Raw genomic sequence first — 17,588 nt, 5'->3', positions numbered from 1 at the left:
CTGGTGCTGGGAGATTCCAGGAGACATGGTGAGTCAGTTCAGGGCTAAATAGAGAAATCTGCATGTAGATGGGTGGTAGGAGTTACACCTGGGACCTGAATAGGGCTGTGCCTTCCCTCCACAATGCTGGCTCCACCTCCTGTGGTGCGTCTGATGTCCCTGGCCTACACTGTGAAAAGAAAGAAGGACTCTTGTCAACACAGTGCTCCAGGACTGACCAGAACTGGTTTGGACTAGGCAAAGGCCTCTCTGTCTTCAGAGAACAAAGAGAATATGTGTATAAAAAGGGGGACCCAGACCCCAGAACTTTTGATCACTTTTGCGAAACAAGAAGAAACCTTTGCTGAGGAGAGTAACCAGAGAGACTGAGGAGAGTCTGTCCCTAAGCGTGATGGATTGACCTGCAGTGATTGCCTGATTGCCAAACAGAGTAGAAAGGAATTTGTGCTACTTTCATTCAACTTGTGAAATTTCTCCAAGGGCTTGAGATAGAGCTTGCCTCCTGCTGAAGTCTCAGGGACAACAGACTTCACCCACCAGTTCCCCAAGTGTTCTGTGGAAGGGCCTGCAGTTGCGTTGGGCTGTTTGAGGGACTGCGTGTTGCAAGGAGCTGGAAGCGCGACTCACGAAGAAAATGTACGTCACCGCCGCTCCACAATGCCGAAGCACCTCGCATTGCCGGAGAAGATGATTGACGTCGCACCAGCCGCCGCCGCATAATCAGAGAAGTGTGTCACCACTGCAGCCGCTGTTATTGCATTGCTGGGAAAGCGTGTCGCCACTGCAGCTGTCGCATCGTTGCCAAAGCGTCTGGCATCGCCGGAGAAGAGGATCGACGTCACATCAGACGCCGCTGCATCACCGGATGGATGGAGAAAATCTGGCCATTGTCCCACGAGTGAGGAAAGCACGAACAGGAGGCCGACGGTTCTCACTGAATGTGTCAAACAAATGGAATGCCCTCCCTAGAGAACTTCGAATGGAACCGGATCACCTGAAATTCAGAAGAGCACTTAAAACCTTGTTGTTCCCTACCATCCCCTAACCTTGCTTCTCGCTTGAGTTCACCAGGTTCAGATTAGGATTAGCGCTGGGACGCTCCAGGGCAGCCATGCGCTCTACAAGTCCAAATCAAATCAAATCAAATCAAATCAAGTGTGACGCAGGGTCTGTTGCGGCTCAGAAGAATCGTTGAGTTGCCGCACGGCCTTCTGGCATGCACGCATCGTTTCACATCAAGAAGAAGACGCCATCTTTGTTTCATTGCCCAGGATCTTCATCGCATCACGGTGCTGCTGGTCGCATCGCCACGGAAGCGCAGTAAGAAACCAACGCACCACCTCCCCACGCCGAGAAGAACCGATGCAACCCCTACGCATCAGTAAGGAATGACGCATCACCTTCCCTGCAGCCCTTTTGTTCCTGTGTAGGAGAGCTCTCTGAAACAGATAGCCTGTCTGTGGGTGAGCCACTTATCACTTCATCAAAGCAGCCTGAATAATCCTGTTAACTCTGACCAATCCGGTAAAATCACATAAAGGCTGAATTTTGGCTTATAGACAAGAAAGCCTTATTACTTTTTTTCTGTGTGATTCAGGATACATTCAGCAATAGCATATTGTTGGATGTATCAATGCCATTCTCATAAGTCCTTGAATGATATTTAGATTTGATTCCTAGCAATAGTTATGCATTCATAAACTATTGCCATGTTATTCTATGTGGCTAGGTATCTACAAAGGGGAAACTGCAATATGCAATTTCTCCATAATCAGGGCATATCGAAACCATATTTTATAAAAGCCCTGCTTGTAGTTAAATTCACCCCCACCCCTGAAACACGTAGTGGATACATTAGGTATCCTGAATATACAAAAATAGTGTAGACCTTCACTCCACAGTGTCCTAGCACTAAAGTCGATTTTTGGAGACACTTGACTCTCTAACCCCAATCATATGTTATGTTATTCGGATTTATATAGCGCGCAGCTGTCCCAGCAAAGGGGCGTCGCGGCACTGCCAGTATCAGAATAACAGACCAGGCACCAAGACAGAGGATGCAGAAGAAGCGGAGATGCAACCAAAAACCTAGCCAGATGAGACCAAAGGCCTAGATGGGACCAAAAGCCTAACAAGAAGGGAAAAGGAAGGTTTTAATCGCTTTTCTAAATTCCATCAAGCGGTCAATACTACATATCTGAAAAGGCAGGGAATTCTGTAATCTGGCCGCCAGATAGCGAAAGGACGGACCCCCAGCGCGCAGACGTTTCACATGGGGACTGTAATCAGATGTTGTCCCGAAGAGCGCAGCTGGCGGAAGGGAGCATAAGGAGTGAGCAGATTAACTAGTAAGCTGGGTGTTGCAAGCTTCTAAATCTTAAAGGAAAGACACAGCACCTTAAATTGAATGTGTTCAGCCATGGGAAGCCAATAAAGTTTCCGGATGGCACCAGCTGAGGGGCAGGTCCGCGGTAGCCCCAGCAAGGCTCTGGCTGCAGAGTTTTAAACACGCTGCATCCGAGTTGTTTCAGCCTGATTGGCCCCTATTAGGATTGAGCTGGCGTAGTCCAATCGGGATAGAATAGCTGACTGGACAATCAGCTGGCGTGTAGAGGGGGTCAAAAAACTTCAAAAGATGCTTAAGACCACGTAGGAGGCCAAAGCAAGTGCCAGCAACTTTTTTTGTGTGGTCTTGGAAGCTGAGGGAGGAATCCATCCATACCCCCAGGTTCTTAACCACTGCCTTAGGTTTAGGGGCAGTGCCCAGGACACTTGGCCACCATTGCTCAGTCCAGGCACTCAAGTTCTTCCCTACTAACAGAACCTCTGTTTTGCTGGCATTCAACTGCAGGCAGTTAGTAGTCATCTATTCCGCAACGGCAGCCAGTCCGTCTCTGAACCTGGAAACATTCAGTGTGGAACCTTCAGTCAGGACCACCACCAGCTGCGTATCATCCACATAGGAGACCATGGTCAGGTCCCACTGCCTGGCAACTGCTGAAAGATCCTGAACGTACAGGTTCAATAATAAGGGACTTAGCGCAGAGCCCTGGGGCACCCCCTGATCGATGGAGTAAGCCTCAGAGAAAAACGGGGGGCTGACACTCGAAAAGATATGTCGGTCAAGAATGATCTAAACCATTCCACGGCCAGGCCAGCCACACCCACTTCCTCCGGCCGTTGTAATAAAATGCCATGCAAGACCATGTCAAAGGCGGCACTCAGATCAAGCAAGATCATTGCCGCCGTCTGACCGGAATCGAGAATGGTCCGCAGATGTTCAGTCACAGCCAGGAGAGCCGTTTCTGTGCTGTGACCTGGGTGAAAACCATTTTGGGATGGATCCAAGATATTATTAGAGCTCAAAAAGTGTGTTAATGTGTTATTAATATGCGTCTCTGCGATCTTAGCTACCCTGGTGAGGAGAGATATGGGCCGGAAATTTTCGAGCTTAGTCGGATCCAGCAATGGTTTCTTGAGAATGGGCTAGACCCGCGCCTGTTTCCAAGGCACCGGGACCACCGCTGTGGAGAAGGAAGAGTTAACCAACTGGCAAAGCAGGGCCAGGAAAAGAGAGAGTGACTCCCTACACTGAGCCGGTTTTAAAGGGTCGGCTGGAGAGCCAGATTTAACTTTCCCGCTCAGCCGGATAACTCGTCCTGAGGATACTGGGAATAGCTAAAAAAGAGGACAGTGGCAGAGGTCTATGCAGAGCTGTAAGAGGAGAAGGGAGCGCTTGTGGGAAGGACCGATAGATGGTATGAACTTTCCCGACAAAAAAGTAGCTAAATCCTCACACTGCTGTTCGGATGAAATAGCGGATGCCAGATTTTTCCTAACCCTGAGGTCTTTAAGGATCTTGAAAATGCATTTGGCCGGTTTAGGGCTAAAAATATTTTATAAGGGCCCTCCTTATAGTGACATGACCACTCCACCGCTGGGAAACATAGGGGAGAACCCGGGAGTATCTAAAATCCAAAATATTGTTGTTTATCACGTTTTAAGTGCCCCTACCACCAAAGTCAAGTTTGGGCACGATGTATATTCCAAAGAAGGGCTGCTTTTAAAATGACCCCAGGCTCACAACAGTGCACACATGCAAGTGCAGAAAGGACTGCAGGCCTCTAAATTGCCATTCCCTATTCTAAGCTAGGGTCAAGGTGTGATGACAAGGATATCTGTCTGTTCAGACAAGTCCACAAAATTCCGTTAGTAGTGACCTCACTTTTAAAGTCGAGTGCTTGGTAGACCCTGACGCAGAGGGCCCTGGAGAAAAAGGCTGTTTTTACATGAATACTCAAGTTTCTGGGTCATTTTTATATGTATTTCCCAATTTCAGTTGACTCTATTCCTTTCAATTCCTCACGAGTCCATGGAGAGCTTTGAAACAAGGCACTAGAGAATATAGCAAATGCAGAGTGTGTAATAAATATTTTTTAATATCCGCAATAAATTTCGTTTCAGTAAGTTTGCAGCTATATTTGTCGCATGCTATGTCAAGGAAGCTTGTTCCAGAAACACCATCCTGTGACATTCCTTCGAGTTAAGACGTACTTTTGGGTTCCTTTCCACAAAGGCTCATATTATTTTTGTTTTTCTATAAGAATGAGATGGACAGCTACATACATTTCGCCAAGCAAGTGGCCATGATGATCATCATCTGCCCCACTATGAATCTCATAACATGCCTCGATTAATGGACACAAATTTTTAAAAAATCAAATCATAATGTGAATAATGTAAGAATTCAAGCCAGGATAAGGCCCACAACTGCTCTTGCTTGAGAATAATTAGATCAAGTACATCGCTTGATAGTCCAAAAATGATAAAACTGATATAAAAATGTTTCTTCTCAAAATAATGTTTTTGAGCAGGTATCGTGATTGAGAGGTCAACAAATCAGCAAAATCTGGTAGGCAACACATCTGGAGAACGCATATGTAATTCCATCATAATGGAGGCATTGGAACAGGGCACTGGTCGCGCACAGTGCCCATTTTTTGTTGACGCCCCAAAAATCTCCTTCTCCGCAAATTTTCACTACTGCACTCCACCAGTGCTCCTCATCTCTCCATAGCTACTCTCTCACATGCATTTAATTTGTTTTATAGCTTATAGCACTACTCTTACCAGGGTAGGGAGTCAGAGCACTTTACATCACACACACAAATTAAACTGAGACAATGAATCATATGTGTGTTTTTCAGTCTATAGAAAATGTTACATAAGACAATAAGCATTACAAGGTGTAGGAGTATCAATTCACTGATACAAGTAGTCAGTATGCTTTAAGAGTTTGTTCTGGAGAAGCAGAAACTCAGGATTTGAAACGAGCCTCAGTGGTTGACTTTACTGATAAGACTGTATTTCTACATGCGAGACCGAACCAACACATGTTCCAATGCAGGGCGGTGCGACCTGTGCAGCTGCACCGGTCGCGGACCTCAGGAGCAACGGGTAAGGCACTGTGTTTAGAAATAACTTTTTTACAGATGATTTTAACATGTTAAGGATAGAAGAGATTTGTTGGTGTGTAGAATGTTGCATTAGTCCAGGGGGAGATTTTTAGTGTACATTTGTCAAGCAGATAATTTTTTATCAGCCTTCATGTAACTTGCTTGGCTGTGGCCTCTATCTGGCAATAGGATAGTCTCACTAAACCAACCCTATTTTACTGTCTTACTTCTTCCTACTCGACAATCTTGTGCATTCCATTTATGTCAAAAGTCTCATAAAACAAAAATGCTTCATTTCATGGTACTCTGTCTGCGGTTGAATGTAACCCCAGTGTTTGATTGTAAATTAAAACTAATTTGTCATTTTCATGGACAGCTAAAGTGATTCAACAGAGAAAAGATGTGCTGAAAAATGAAAAAGAATTGGAGAAAATCCAACAGAAAAGACATTTAGACTTTCTAGATATTCTTCTTTGTGCCAAGGTATGATTTCACGTATAATAATGTTTATTTTTATGCAGCTCTTTCTGTGTTTGTTCGTTGTGACACAATAGTGACAGAGACTGTGCTATGTATTATGGCCAATGTCTGATAGACATACTTAGAAGTAAGGTGGGAAGAGTCGGCTTTATGTGTAAAGTATATCACATCATGAGAAGCTTCAGCAGTTGACATAAATTAGCACCTCTGTAGGGTTGTGACTCTCCCAATTCTTTAGGTATAGGGCCATGAGAGCCCAACCAGTGGCGTCTGTTTTTTCAGACAAGTGAAAACAAATCACCAGTTTTTAATACAGGAGACATCTCATGTAACCATAAAGTGTGATGGGTAGGTTGTAGTGCTCTTCCTTGATCAGATGTCCAGGTTCTGCGAATAGGACCAGTTATTTGTCCTTTACTGATATTACCTACATCCTAGTCATTCTTTGTTTCTTTATGTACATCACCATCACTCCTCTGTTATGATGGTCTTTTCTTGTGTTAGTGATTAGGTTGTCTTAAAAGTTAAAAGTTTGAATAGCTGGTCAATAGCATGTATCTGATTGTGTCACCTAGTGCATCGCTAAAAAAAACTGTCATATTTGGACATCATTGTCATGACTTGCCAATATGTTTCACTGCCACAAGCTTTTGACAATTTTATCAGGGCCTAAGTACCAAAAGATGCTTAAAGTATCCTACAACCAGTAAAAAGAAGAGAGAAATATGGCTATCAGGGCATGTTCTAAAATTAATCCTAACTGGGACATAATATTAGTATGAGCGCACTATTGAGATTACATACCAGTGGGTTTCAGCGTAATGCTGTGTTTTTTCTGGTCAAAGTAAGGTTACCTTAGATGTTACAAGCAATCCTGTAAATGTGTCCAGTTTCTTAACACTTCAGAAAAGGGGGTGGTGATGAACAGAGTGTCTGAATTAAGCAGACCACTCTTACCCAGTCCAAAGATCAGGGCTTGATCCATCACCGTTTTTTAGCTCACTGCACCATCCGAGCTCAGAACCTGTCTATATGCAAATTAGTCTGACCCTGGCCCAGTGCATCATGGGAACAGGGCAGACCAAACTACCAAGCCAATTCTTATACTAGGAAGGAAACAAGCTTCCGGGGACCGGTTTCTGGCATTTCAGTCGTCTTCGGCCCGGCTTGCTTGAATCCTGATGGTGCAATGAGCAAGGGACTCACATCTGAGTATACCCTTCCACGCTTATGGTGGACAAAAACCATTTCAGAAAAGGGGGTGGTGATGAACAGAGTGTCTGAACTAAGCAGATCACTCTTACCCAGTCCAAAGATCAGGGCTTGATCCATCACCGTTTTTTAGCTCACTGCACCATCCCAGCTCAGAACCTGGCTATATGCAAATTAGTCTGACCCTGGCCCAGTGCATCATGGGAACAGGGTAGACCAAACTACCAAGCCAATTCTTATACTGGGAAGGAAACAAGCTTCCGGGGACCGGTTTCTGGCATTTCAGCCGTTTCTTAACACTGTCCTTATTTTGTGATAAAGTACACTGCAATTGATAGGTCAACAGAATGTATTTCTCCAAGTATATATAGTCAATTAACCGTATGGTGACTCAGCAATTTGAACCCCAAAGAACTGTTGGTGTTTTTTCTGTTTGGTAGCTATTTTCTGTTTTGCAATAAATGCTTTCAAGGTGTTTCTCAAAGTATATTTTAAATTTGATAATTTGAAATTATTCTTGTTCTTTAGTATTCCACATTTTTTATAATGATCTGCATCTGTCAATTGGCACTGTTATTCTTTCTACCTATACAAGAGAGGGTGCTTTTTTCAATATTGCTCAAATTATCCAGTGAAAAGCTTGTGAGATGACAACTTTGAAATCCTGTACTTTCCATCACTGGAGACACTTCAGTTGAAGCAGCTAAAAAGAAACTGCAGTTGTGTCCGTTTTTAGGTCTCGACTATTTTATCACGTAAGTGATAGATGTCGAGATTATAGAGTTGTAACCAGGAAAGCTAAACCAGGCGGATTGTGCCCAATGCATGTGCCTGTGCGCGCGCTTTCCATTTGGTCTCCGAGCCACCTGCCTCTCATCATTGCATCAGACCCGCCACAGCAATGCCGAGAGCTTCACTTCAAAGGCATCTGCCCCCCCTACCCCCGCCCCCTGCTTCACACTTTTCACGGCCGCCAGGCCATGTCTCGCATTTCGCATCCCCCTCCCCACAGCAATGCCAAGAGCTTGTTTGTTCTTGTCCATTATAGGAGCTATAGAGCAAGTGATTTGTCTTTTACAGCACGTTTGAAGGAGTCGACCTCTTCTAACCACTAAGCGACGGTCCGGGATTTCACTTCAACTAAACATGCCGAAACCGTGAGAATGCATTTTTTCAAAATGAAAAACATTATTTTAGTTACTTTGATTCTGAGCAAAACCTGGAAATTGTGTTAAAATCTAACAACGTATTCAGTTGAAAAACAGACACGTCTCAAATATGTTCAACAATCACTGACGCGTTTTGCACTACATGGTAATGTGGGTGCCTGACCCTGAGCGCCATACTCAAGCATGCACAGACAGGGTATGATATGTTTCCAGAGAAAGTCAAACGCTTCTGTGCAGGTTGGCATCTTTTTCGGTTGGGTTAGATAAAAAAAATATAAACATTGTAGAACTACCTCCTTCATTTTTTAGAATAAAAGGTCGTTCTAAAATCGGACTTTTTCCTTGCATTTGTTTACTTTTGCAGTATATTTTAACCACCAAAATAGTTTTCTGCTCCATGATCCGTGTGCTCTTTATTAAAAAATTCGCTCTACCACAATGACGATGCTGCCAGTAAAATACATGCTTAAATAATGAAACAAAGACAATAAATGCAGTGATAAGAAATGCGCTTTAGTGCGCTTTCGCGTTTTGTGTGTGATAATATTGCTTGATGTCCACTAATACACAAGGGCTCTACCTTTCTAATGTCCTTGGCTGCGTATATTATTATTAAAAATAAGCACTAATGCATGGGCGAGTCAGCATCCTCAAAGCATAAAGCTCCTTGAGCGCCCCTTTGTGTGTGTGTGTGTGTGTGTGTGTAATTCAATCGCTATCCTGTGGCCTCCTCGGAAGGGTGACAATATTCAGGCCGGCGGCACAGGCTCGGCAGAGGAAGAAGAGTTAGTCTGTGGTGAGGCTTGAAAAGCCAGGTACATGTCCTTCCTGCCTCAGTGCTCCATCTCTCCAGCCTCTATCGCAAGAGGAGGTGCATAGCGCTTGAGTGCTATGAGACAGGCTTCACATCGATGGGCCTCTCAGTGCCCTTTCATGGCTCTTGCCCGGCTCTCGTCTTTTTGTTGGCCAGGCCCCAGGCTGTTCATGTTCACTCATTTCACCTACATACGTCTACCCCTGTCAGTCCCTCCCTTCCCTCAGGTGCCCCCAGCGCTCCTCACACAGCTCCCCATTTCTAATCATATTTACCCTTTTAGTCCTGCTCATTCACTCTGATGGCCTCTCTCCCTTGACCTCTGCTGATGGTCCTCGCCGAGGAGGGCTGGGCCCTATCCAGTCCAGCTGCCAGGTTTGTCTGAAGCCGAAATCAGTCCCTTCTAGTTTTTGTGTGGGTTTGAATGTAACGCCTGCAGCTGATCTTGCCTGTACTGCAGGAATATGGTTATTTTATCATTTGCTGTGAATAAAAAAAAGTAACCCAATAGCAAGGTTCTAGAATTTCTTGCGTTGTTAAACCAGCAGGAGGGAATAAGCATTGTTCTGGATAAGGAAGTGGTGCATTTTTTCAGGCATATATTATATTTGTTTGTTTTTAGGCATATTTAGGTAAGCATATTTCTGCCACTGGTTTGGTCTCATAGAGGCGTAAAAGTGCAGGTGTTCTTTCTGTAGAGTTCTGGGCTGTTCATCCATTGGGGTCCAGCTGATCAAAGACAAGCCATGGCTATGGATAGCGAAGAAGGATCTTGTAGATATTCAGGGTTTTAAAATATTGGACCATGCTTACGCTGCCTCAGGGTTCTGGTTTGGTGGTGTGAATTTCATGTGATAAACATTTACCATGAAACAAATAATGCACTTTATTCATTAATCAGCCGGGGAGAGTGCTTTGATTTACAAGGAGTTGCAACACAACGGGGCTGATTCAGGCTTTTTCTCTCTCTCCCTCTCTCTCACTCTCTCCTTTCTCTCTCATCTGTTGATCATCCTCCCCCACACACAACCCCCCAAACACATCCCCACACACACACACAACCCCCCACACACAACCCCCCCACACAACCGCCCTACACAACCCCCCACACACAACCCCCACACACAACCCCCACACACAGACCCCGCACACAGACCCCACACACAGACCCCACACACAGACCCCACACATAGCTCCCACACACATATCCCACACACAGACCCCACACACACGTCCCACACACACACCACTCACCACACACACACCACACCACACACACACCACACCACACACACACAACCCCACACAACCCCCCGCCACACAAACACAGCTACACACACACACACACACACAACACCCCCACACACACAACCCCCCACACACACAACCCCCCACACTCACACACAACCCCACACACACACACACCCCACACACACACCCCACACACACACCCCACACACACACCCCCACACCCCACGCCCCCCACACACACAACCCCCCCACACACACAACCCCCCACACGCACAACCCCCCCACACACACACAATGCCCCAACACACACACAACCCTCCCACACACACACAAGCCCCCTCACACACACACAACCCCCCACACACACAACCCCCCACACACAAACAACCCCCCCACACACACAACCATCTATCTATATATCTATCGCCCTCACTCTATCGCCCTCAGTCTATCTATCTATAGCCCTCAATCTATCTATCTATCTATCTATCTATCTATCTATCTATCTATCTATCTATCTATCTATCTATCTATCTATCTATCTATCTATCTATCTATCTATCTATCTATCTATCGCCCTCACTCTATCTATCAACCTCACTCTATCGCCCTCACTCTATTTATCACCCTCACTCTATCTATCTATCTGTCGCCCTCACACTATCTATCTATCGCCCTCGCTCTATCTATCGCCCTCACTCTATCTATCTTATCGCCCTCGCTTTATCGTCCTCACTCTATCTATCGCCCTCACTCTATATGTCCATCTATCTGTCGCCCTCACTATCTGTTCATCTATCGCACTCACTCGATCTTTCAACATTACTCTATCAATCAATCGCACTCACTCTATCTATCTATCGCCCTCACTCTATTTATCTGTCGCCCTCACTCTATCTATCGCCCTCGCTCTATCTATCACCCTCACTCTATCTATCTTATCGCCCTCGCTCTATCGCCTTCACTCTATCTATCTACCGCCCTCACTCTCTGCCCATCTATGTATCGCCCTCACTATCTGTTTATCGCACTCACTCGATCTATCAACATCACTCTATCAATCGATCGCACTCACTCTATCTATCTATCGCCTTCACTCTATCTAACTATCTATCGCCCTCACTCTATCGTCCTGTATCTATTTATCGCCCTCCCTCTATCTATCTATCTGTCTATCGATTGCACTCACTCTATCTATCTATTGCATCCTCACAGCATCACTCAGCACCAACACAAAATCACTCAGGGCACCACAACATCAGTCAAGGGGACCACAACATCACTCAGGGGCACCACACCATCACGATGCGCTACCACAGCATCACTGAACGCCACAGCATCTCTCGTCGCCACCACATCACTCAGTGCCACCACAGCATCAATCTGTGCAACAATTCAACAACAACTGGTTCAAATATGTTCTCTTAATGTTTCAAGCTTTATTACAAATGTCACAAAAAGATGTTAATATTTCACTTCTGTTCTTGGATTTTCGTCACAATAAAATACCCTGAACATAATCTTCACAAAAGTTATTTACAAAAGTTAAAGCTATTGCCATTATAAATTACAATAACTTTATTTAAGTATCATTATTTTTTTTAAACAGTTATTTATAATATCAATACATCTAAGTCACGTAAATACAACACCTATTGCATTACGAATGCTATAGGTGTCACATTTGCGAAAGTTAAAACTATTGGCATTGTAAAGGACAAAGCTATTAATTTCTCTATTTTCAAAACTAACACATAAATAAAATATTTGTCATTTACAATACCAATAGCTCAAACTTTCCTAATGCAAAACCTATTGCATTGCAAATGCTTGTAGTTTATGGCACTTGACTACTACTGTTAAGCGGGTTCTCACCTGTGAACAACACCAAATTCTTTTGCTTGGGGATATGTGTCTTTTGGACCTCCTTGGTGGAGTGAACTACTTAGTGGAGTCTCACACACTAAGGGGCTCATTATGATCGTGGACGGACTTGAGTCCGTCCGCGACCATAGAGGAGGAGGGAACCTCCGCATGGCCTGCGGAGTTCCCTCCTGTCTAATTAGGATGTGACCGCCACCCTGGCGGTCACATCCTCTATTTTTACCATTGCGGCGGGTGCAGCTTCAAGCTGCACCTGCCGCAATGGCAAAAATGCATACATTGCATTTGTATGCAGAAAGCGGCAGGCACCGTGGGGTGCCTGCCGATTTCTGCATACAAATGCAGGGGGGTACCATAGATACCCCCCACCCCCTTCACCCAGGGGGCCCGCAATGGGCCCCCGCAGTGAAGTTACACATGCTTTTCCACGGCGGAAAACCCGCTGCGGAAAAGCATTTTTTAAAGCCCATCCTAATATGGCTGGCGGTGTCTAGACACCAGCAGCCATGATAGACACCAGCAGCCATGTTAGAGCTTTTCCGCCATGGTTGTAAGCCAACCGCGGCGGAAAAGCTGCGGACGGAAACCAGAACCGACCAGCCATCCTAATGTGGCGGTGGGTCTTTGGTGGGTCGGCTGCGGTTTTTCCGCATCCTCTGGGCCGGCGGTGGCTTCCGCCGGCCCGGAGGATGCGGGAAAACCGCAATCGTAATGACCCCCTTAGTGGTGTGTTAAAATAGATGTAAGCTGTAACCTTCAGTGGTGATGAAAGATAAAAATTCCTTGTTCTTGTAATTATCAAAAATAGTGGAAAGTGAAAATGTTTGTATTGGGGTTGCACAGAGTTAGACATCTGACTGGCTCAGCCTGACATCTGTGCCCAGGTTGCTCTGTCACAGATGGCACCCTGACTACAATGACTGTGGTGTTCTTTAACCTTATATTTAAACTGGGAATCCAAAAAGAAACGCCCCTTTTGTTTGTGGGCGAAGTGTACATCTGTAGTGTTTTAAATGCTTTGCACTCTGAACTTGTTATTAACATTAGATGGAAAATACAGTGACTTGTGCTTTATAATCAATTATTGAGTCTCAGATGCACACATATTTATTAAGAGTGTGGTTTACTCTATATGAGTTCAATAAAGTACTCATAGTACCTTCAGCCACCCTTAAAGTGATTCCAGCTTTGAGATGTATCACTGGGAGATTTATTCACTGACCTGCCAAGCTACCAGATCGAATGCCCCTGCAGATCTACTCCCATCCTGGAAGTATCAGATTTCTCCTGGCAGAGGAACAGGGATGTGGTGAAATTTCTGTGAACTGATTAGCAGCATCTCCCTATCAGACAACTGTAGGATGTTCCCACATGGGTCAAAGGGAGAAAAGTGTGGAATTCTCTTTCTTCCTGTTCCTCGTTCAAGGTTCCATAGAACATCGAACACTGTTTGCTTTTGTGGGGATTCTCTTTATGCCAGTTGCTGACTTGCTACCGATGGCTCAGGTGTTGAGAAATAAACCTCTATGCTGATCTTTACCTGCGTGTCGCTAATTATTAAGAACTTTAGACTGGCGACGTTTACGGAATCTGAAAATGGATCTTACCAATTCTGGGGATCTGCAGTTACAGTTAAGTAACTTATTTTCTTTCTCTATCACTTATGACAGTATGTCCTGTTTGTAAAGGTTTCTTTGATTCCTTTCACATTACAAGTAATAGAGACTTCTCCCTTATACACTATGCCACTATCACTGAAATTCATTTGCCACTAAAAAGTGGACTCTCCACTCTCTCTCAGGGGCGAATTGTCAAATTAAAGGCACATCTAAGCCACATTTCATAAAACTCCTGTATATTTCCCTCTATAGGTTAGGGTGGCAGTATTGCTAAATGTGTTTTTTTATAGCATGCATCTTCTTTTATATATTTATAGAAGTGCCGTTTTCAAACCCAAATCAGGCAGGAAACAAGAATACAAAATCAGAGCTACATTCACTTAGATGTTCTAATGGATATAATCAACTTATTAAGTGACTGACAGAGATACCACAAACATTATAACAACAATTGAAGTGGCCATAATGATGGAGCAGACCGGTTTCAAACAAACTTACGAATTGAGTATAAGGGAGAATTTTGAAGTCAACTTCTTCTTCTACAGCTATATTGGAGCAGTTGTCAATATAACTTGACAATGTACTCGAGCAATTTCTCTAAATCTTCTAGAGCAAATTGACAGAAGTTTATTCCAGCACGAAAATACCGTAATCGCGATTTACCATATGTACTTATGTATGCTGTATTCTAATCAAACACTTTGTTTTCTTTAGCTCTTAACAAATTAAGGGGTCAATTAGGATGGCGGACGGATCGCCACCGCCATGCAGGCGGTGGCGATCCGTCCGCCATTCTTGCTTGTCCGCCACCTATTTCCCCCCGCCATATTACAATTGCGGGGTGTCTAATATGGTGGCGGTGTCTTATCAGACACCGCAAGCCATAATAGCATGGGCTGAGGGGAATGCCTTTCCGTGGCGGTAATGCCGCCACAAAAAGGCATACGGTCCTTGCTTTGGGGGCCCGTTGCGGGCCCCCAGGGTGAAGGGGGAGGGGGGTGCACATGGGGGGGTATCTATGGTACCCCCCTGCATTTCAAAATACAACATGGCAGACACCGTGCGGTATCTGTCATGTTGTGCTCTGAAACCCACAACATACATTTTTTGCATTGCGGCGGGCGGTGCTTTCAGCACCGACCGCCGCAATGTAAAAAATGCGGGATGCACCCGCCACTGGGTGCATCCTAATTTGAGGCACGGGACAGAAGGTCCCGTCCTCCGACAGAATGGCGGACGGACTTTGTCTGTCCGCTATCCTAATTGACCTCTAAATGTCTCAATTTGACTTGATCGTCCAAAGGACTGGTAGCACAATGAAGCTATATAACCCTATATTAGCTTAGGATCTGCTTTCTAATATGTCTGTTTTTTTAGGATGAAAATGGACAACCACTATCTGATAAGGATCTCCAGGCTGAAGTGGACACATTCATGTTTGAAGGTCATGATACAACAGCCAGTGGGATATCATGGATGTTATACTGCATGGGTCAACACCCAGAACACCAGAGGAAATGCAGGGAAGAGATTAAGGAAATCCTGGAAAAAAAGGACACAATAGAATGGTGAGATCAGGCATCTTTCTTGCACATTGGTTTTACTCTTTTTTATTGCCTCAGCTGTTGTGCACTGATTGTTTGAACTGTGTGAGCTACCAAGCAGTAGAGAGCATACAGCTCTCTCCTCTTATTGGCTCTTTGTAATTGGAGTGATCAGAAAAGATTTCTAGTGCAATGGAAGTGGCAACTCCTATGTGTGTATACGCACAATGAATGTACAAAGGGGCGACATGTGGGCTCATAGTCTTGTGTGATTTGCCACCTAGCTTCAGTTTGTTTGAGGGAGTCCCGCAAGGATTGCGTAATCAGGCTAGCCCAGTTATCAGAATGATAGGATATGGACCTCAGAAAAAGCAATTTTCACTCAACAAATCCTTTTCGACTGTGTAAAAATGGATGACGCTACTAATTCTAGGTGGTTACTATATGTAGCGAGATCTTTCCGAGATTTGAGCTGGCCCCAGTACTATTCTAATCCTTCTCTAATTAGTGAGGTACCGAGAAAGGTTCTAAAAAAGAAATGTTTGGCTCACCTAGAGGCGCTGAGATTAACGACTGAAATGATGAAACCTTCTGTTACTCATGCCCTCCTTATACAAACAGAACCTTCAATACAACCATACCTCACTTATAATACCACGAGTTACGAACGACATCTCCTCGTAAGGTTTAGGACTAATTTATTCCATAGATTGGTCACACATCCCACAAGAAACAATTGGGCAAAAGTACTTACTCCTTGTCCATGTGATGGCCACTCGCTGCAAACAACTTCCCATATTTTATTTTTTTGTATATTTTATCATAACCTTAGGAAGAAATGGCTCGTACCTTTTCTAAGGTCTACTGGTTTTAAACAATATCGCCCTGCATTGCTGTTTTTACAACTGCTACAAGGTGAATGTTTGGTTTTCCTAGTGGCAAATTTTCTTAACTCTGTTGTTCGCCTCCGCTTAACCTTCGAGCACTTACCAGAATAAATTGCAACCCCAATTTAATAGATTCAACAAATAATGCTTAGACATTCAAGTCCAATTTGCAGGTTGCCAATCGAAGTATACTTTTTTATCTTGTAAATAATGTATTTTAAATGTATGAAAAAATGTTTAATTGATGATTTGTATTTATGAAATATGTATGTTTGTAATGTATGCTTTTATGATTTGCAACTAAAATCGAATAAAGCGATATTGAATTGAATATTGAATTGAATCAGTATGTCATGCTAGTTGATGGGAACTTCCTAACGGCTGCTGTAGCTAGCCATATGGGTATTTGTTTTACACAGTGAGGGCAGTCGAGTCACTAACCAACTCATCATCTCTGAATGATATTGGCACTCTCAAGTATCTTGTGCATATAACAGTATGATTTCCTTCACGCCCATGGAACCCTGAAGAGGGAAGTCCAAATTACCTGCTTCACATAATGGCATTCATGCACTTTGATGGCATGAGGAGCAGCCTGTCACAGTGATCGAAGTGATCATCCCATAAGAATTCTAGGCTGCCCCTGCAAACCTACTGTTGCATGAGCTTGAGTGACACGCCCAGGTAGACACCCTATGGGTCCAGTAGGCACAGATCACTAGAGATCATGCAGGATTTATTGGCTGTGTGAGGTGCCATTGGCCATGCTCGTGGTTTCAGGTGCCCAAGTGCTTCTTCTTTGAGTGCTTTCTGAATTTTTGCCTGAGCCAAACTGTCACAATCTAAGTTCCTGGTCACTGCAAGATTGGCCTTCATGGGCACTGAGTAGCAGAAACAATAGCCATTGGCTGCTGCAGAAAGGAGGCGGAAGAGAGGAGCAAGAGGAAGAGCAGCCTGACTCCAGTCACTGTGCACAGCTTCAGGCTGTAGTGAAGGTAGCAGAAGCGGGTAAAGATTTCTATATAGGGCTTAGGGCCTTCAACTCAGGGCTTTAACACTGGAGCGAGTCTTTTATGGTCGGGAGCAGCCATCTATGGTGGGCTATAGTAGATCCAGTGAAAGTGCCCACTGCAAGAAGTAAAAGTCACAGACAAATATAGTAGCAAGCAGATAAAGAATGCAATGGAAAAAAGGGAATGTGTTGTGATGCTTCTATCACATGTAAATGCCTCAAGTATATTGCTCTATATATAAATAAATATATAAATATAT

The 17,588-nt window shown here is 44.4% G+C and overlaps 1 protein-coding gene across 2 annotated transcripts in view; it reads left to right on the top strand.

The window, feature by feature from the left end:
• The window catches only part of LOC147665849 (cytochrome P450 4B1-like), a 298,070-nt gene that overhangs the window by 178,928 nt on the left and 101,554 nt on the right, over positions 1 to 17,588 (top strand). For both annotated transcript variants that reach the window (XM_086949460.1, XM_086949461.1), the window contains 2 exons: positions 5,833 to 5,939; positions 15,263 to 15,453. In XM_086949460.1, the coding sequence (XP_086805586.1) occupies positions 5,833 to 5,939; positions 15,263 to 15,453 (298 nt within the window). The remainder of the gene's footprint in view (positions 1 to 5,832; positions 5,940 to 15,262; positions 15,454 to 17,588) is intronic.

This window comes from Lissotriton vulgaris, unplaced genomic scaffold, assembly GCF_964263255.1.
Source record: "Lissotriton vulgaris unplaced genomic scaffold, aLisVul1.2 SCAFFOLD_1678, whole genome shotgun sequence".
NCBI classification, from domain to species: domain Eukaryota; kingdom Metazoa; phylum Chordata; class Amphibia; order Caudata; family Salamandridae; genus Lissotriton; species Lissotriton vulgaris.
This window is presented reverse-complemented; position numbering and strand designations above follow the sequence as displayed.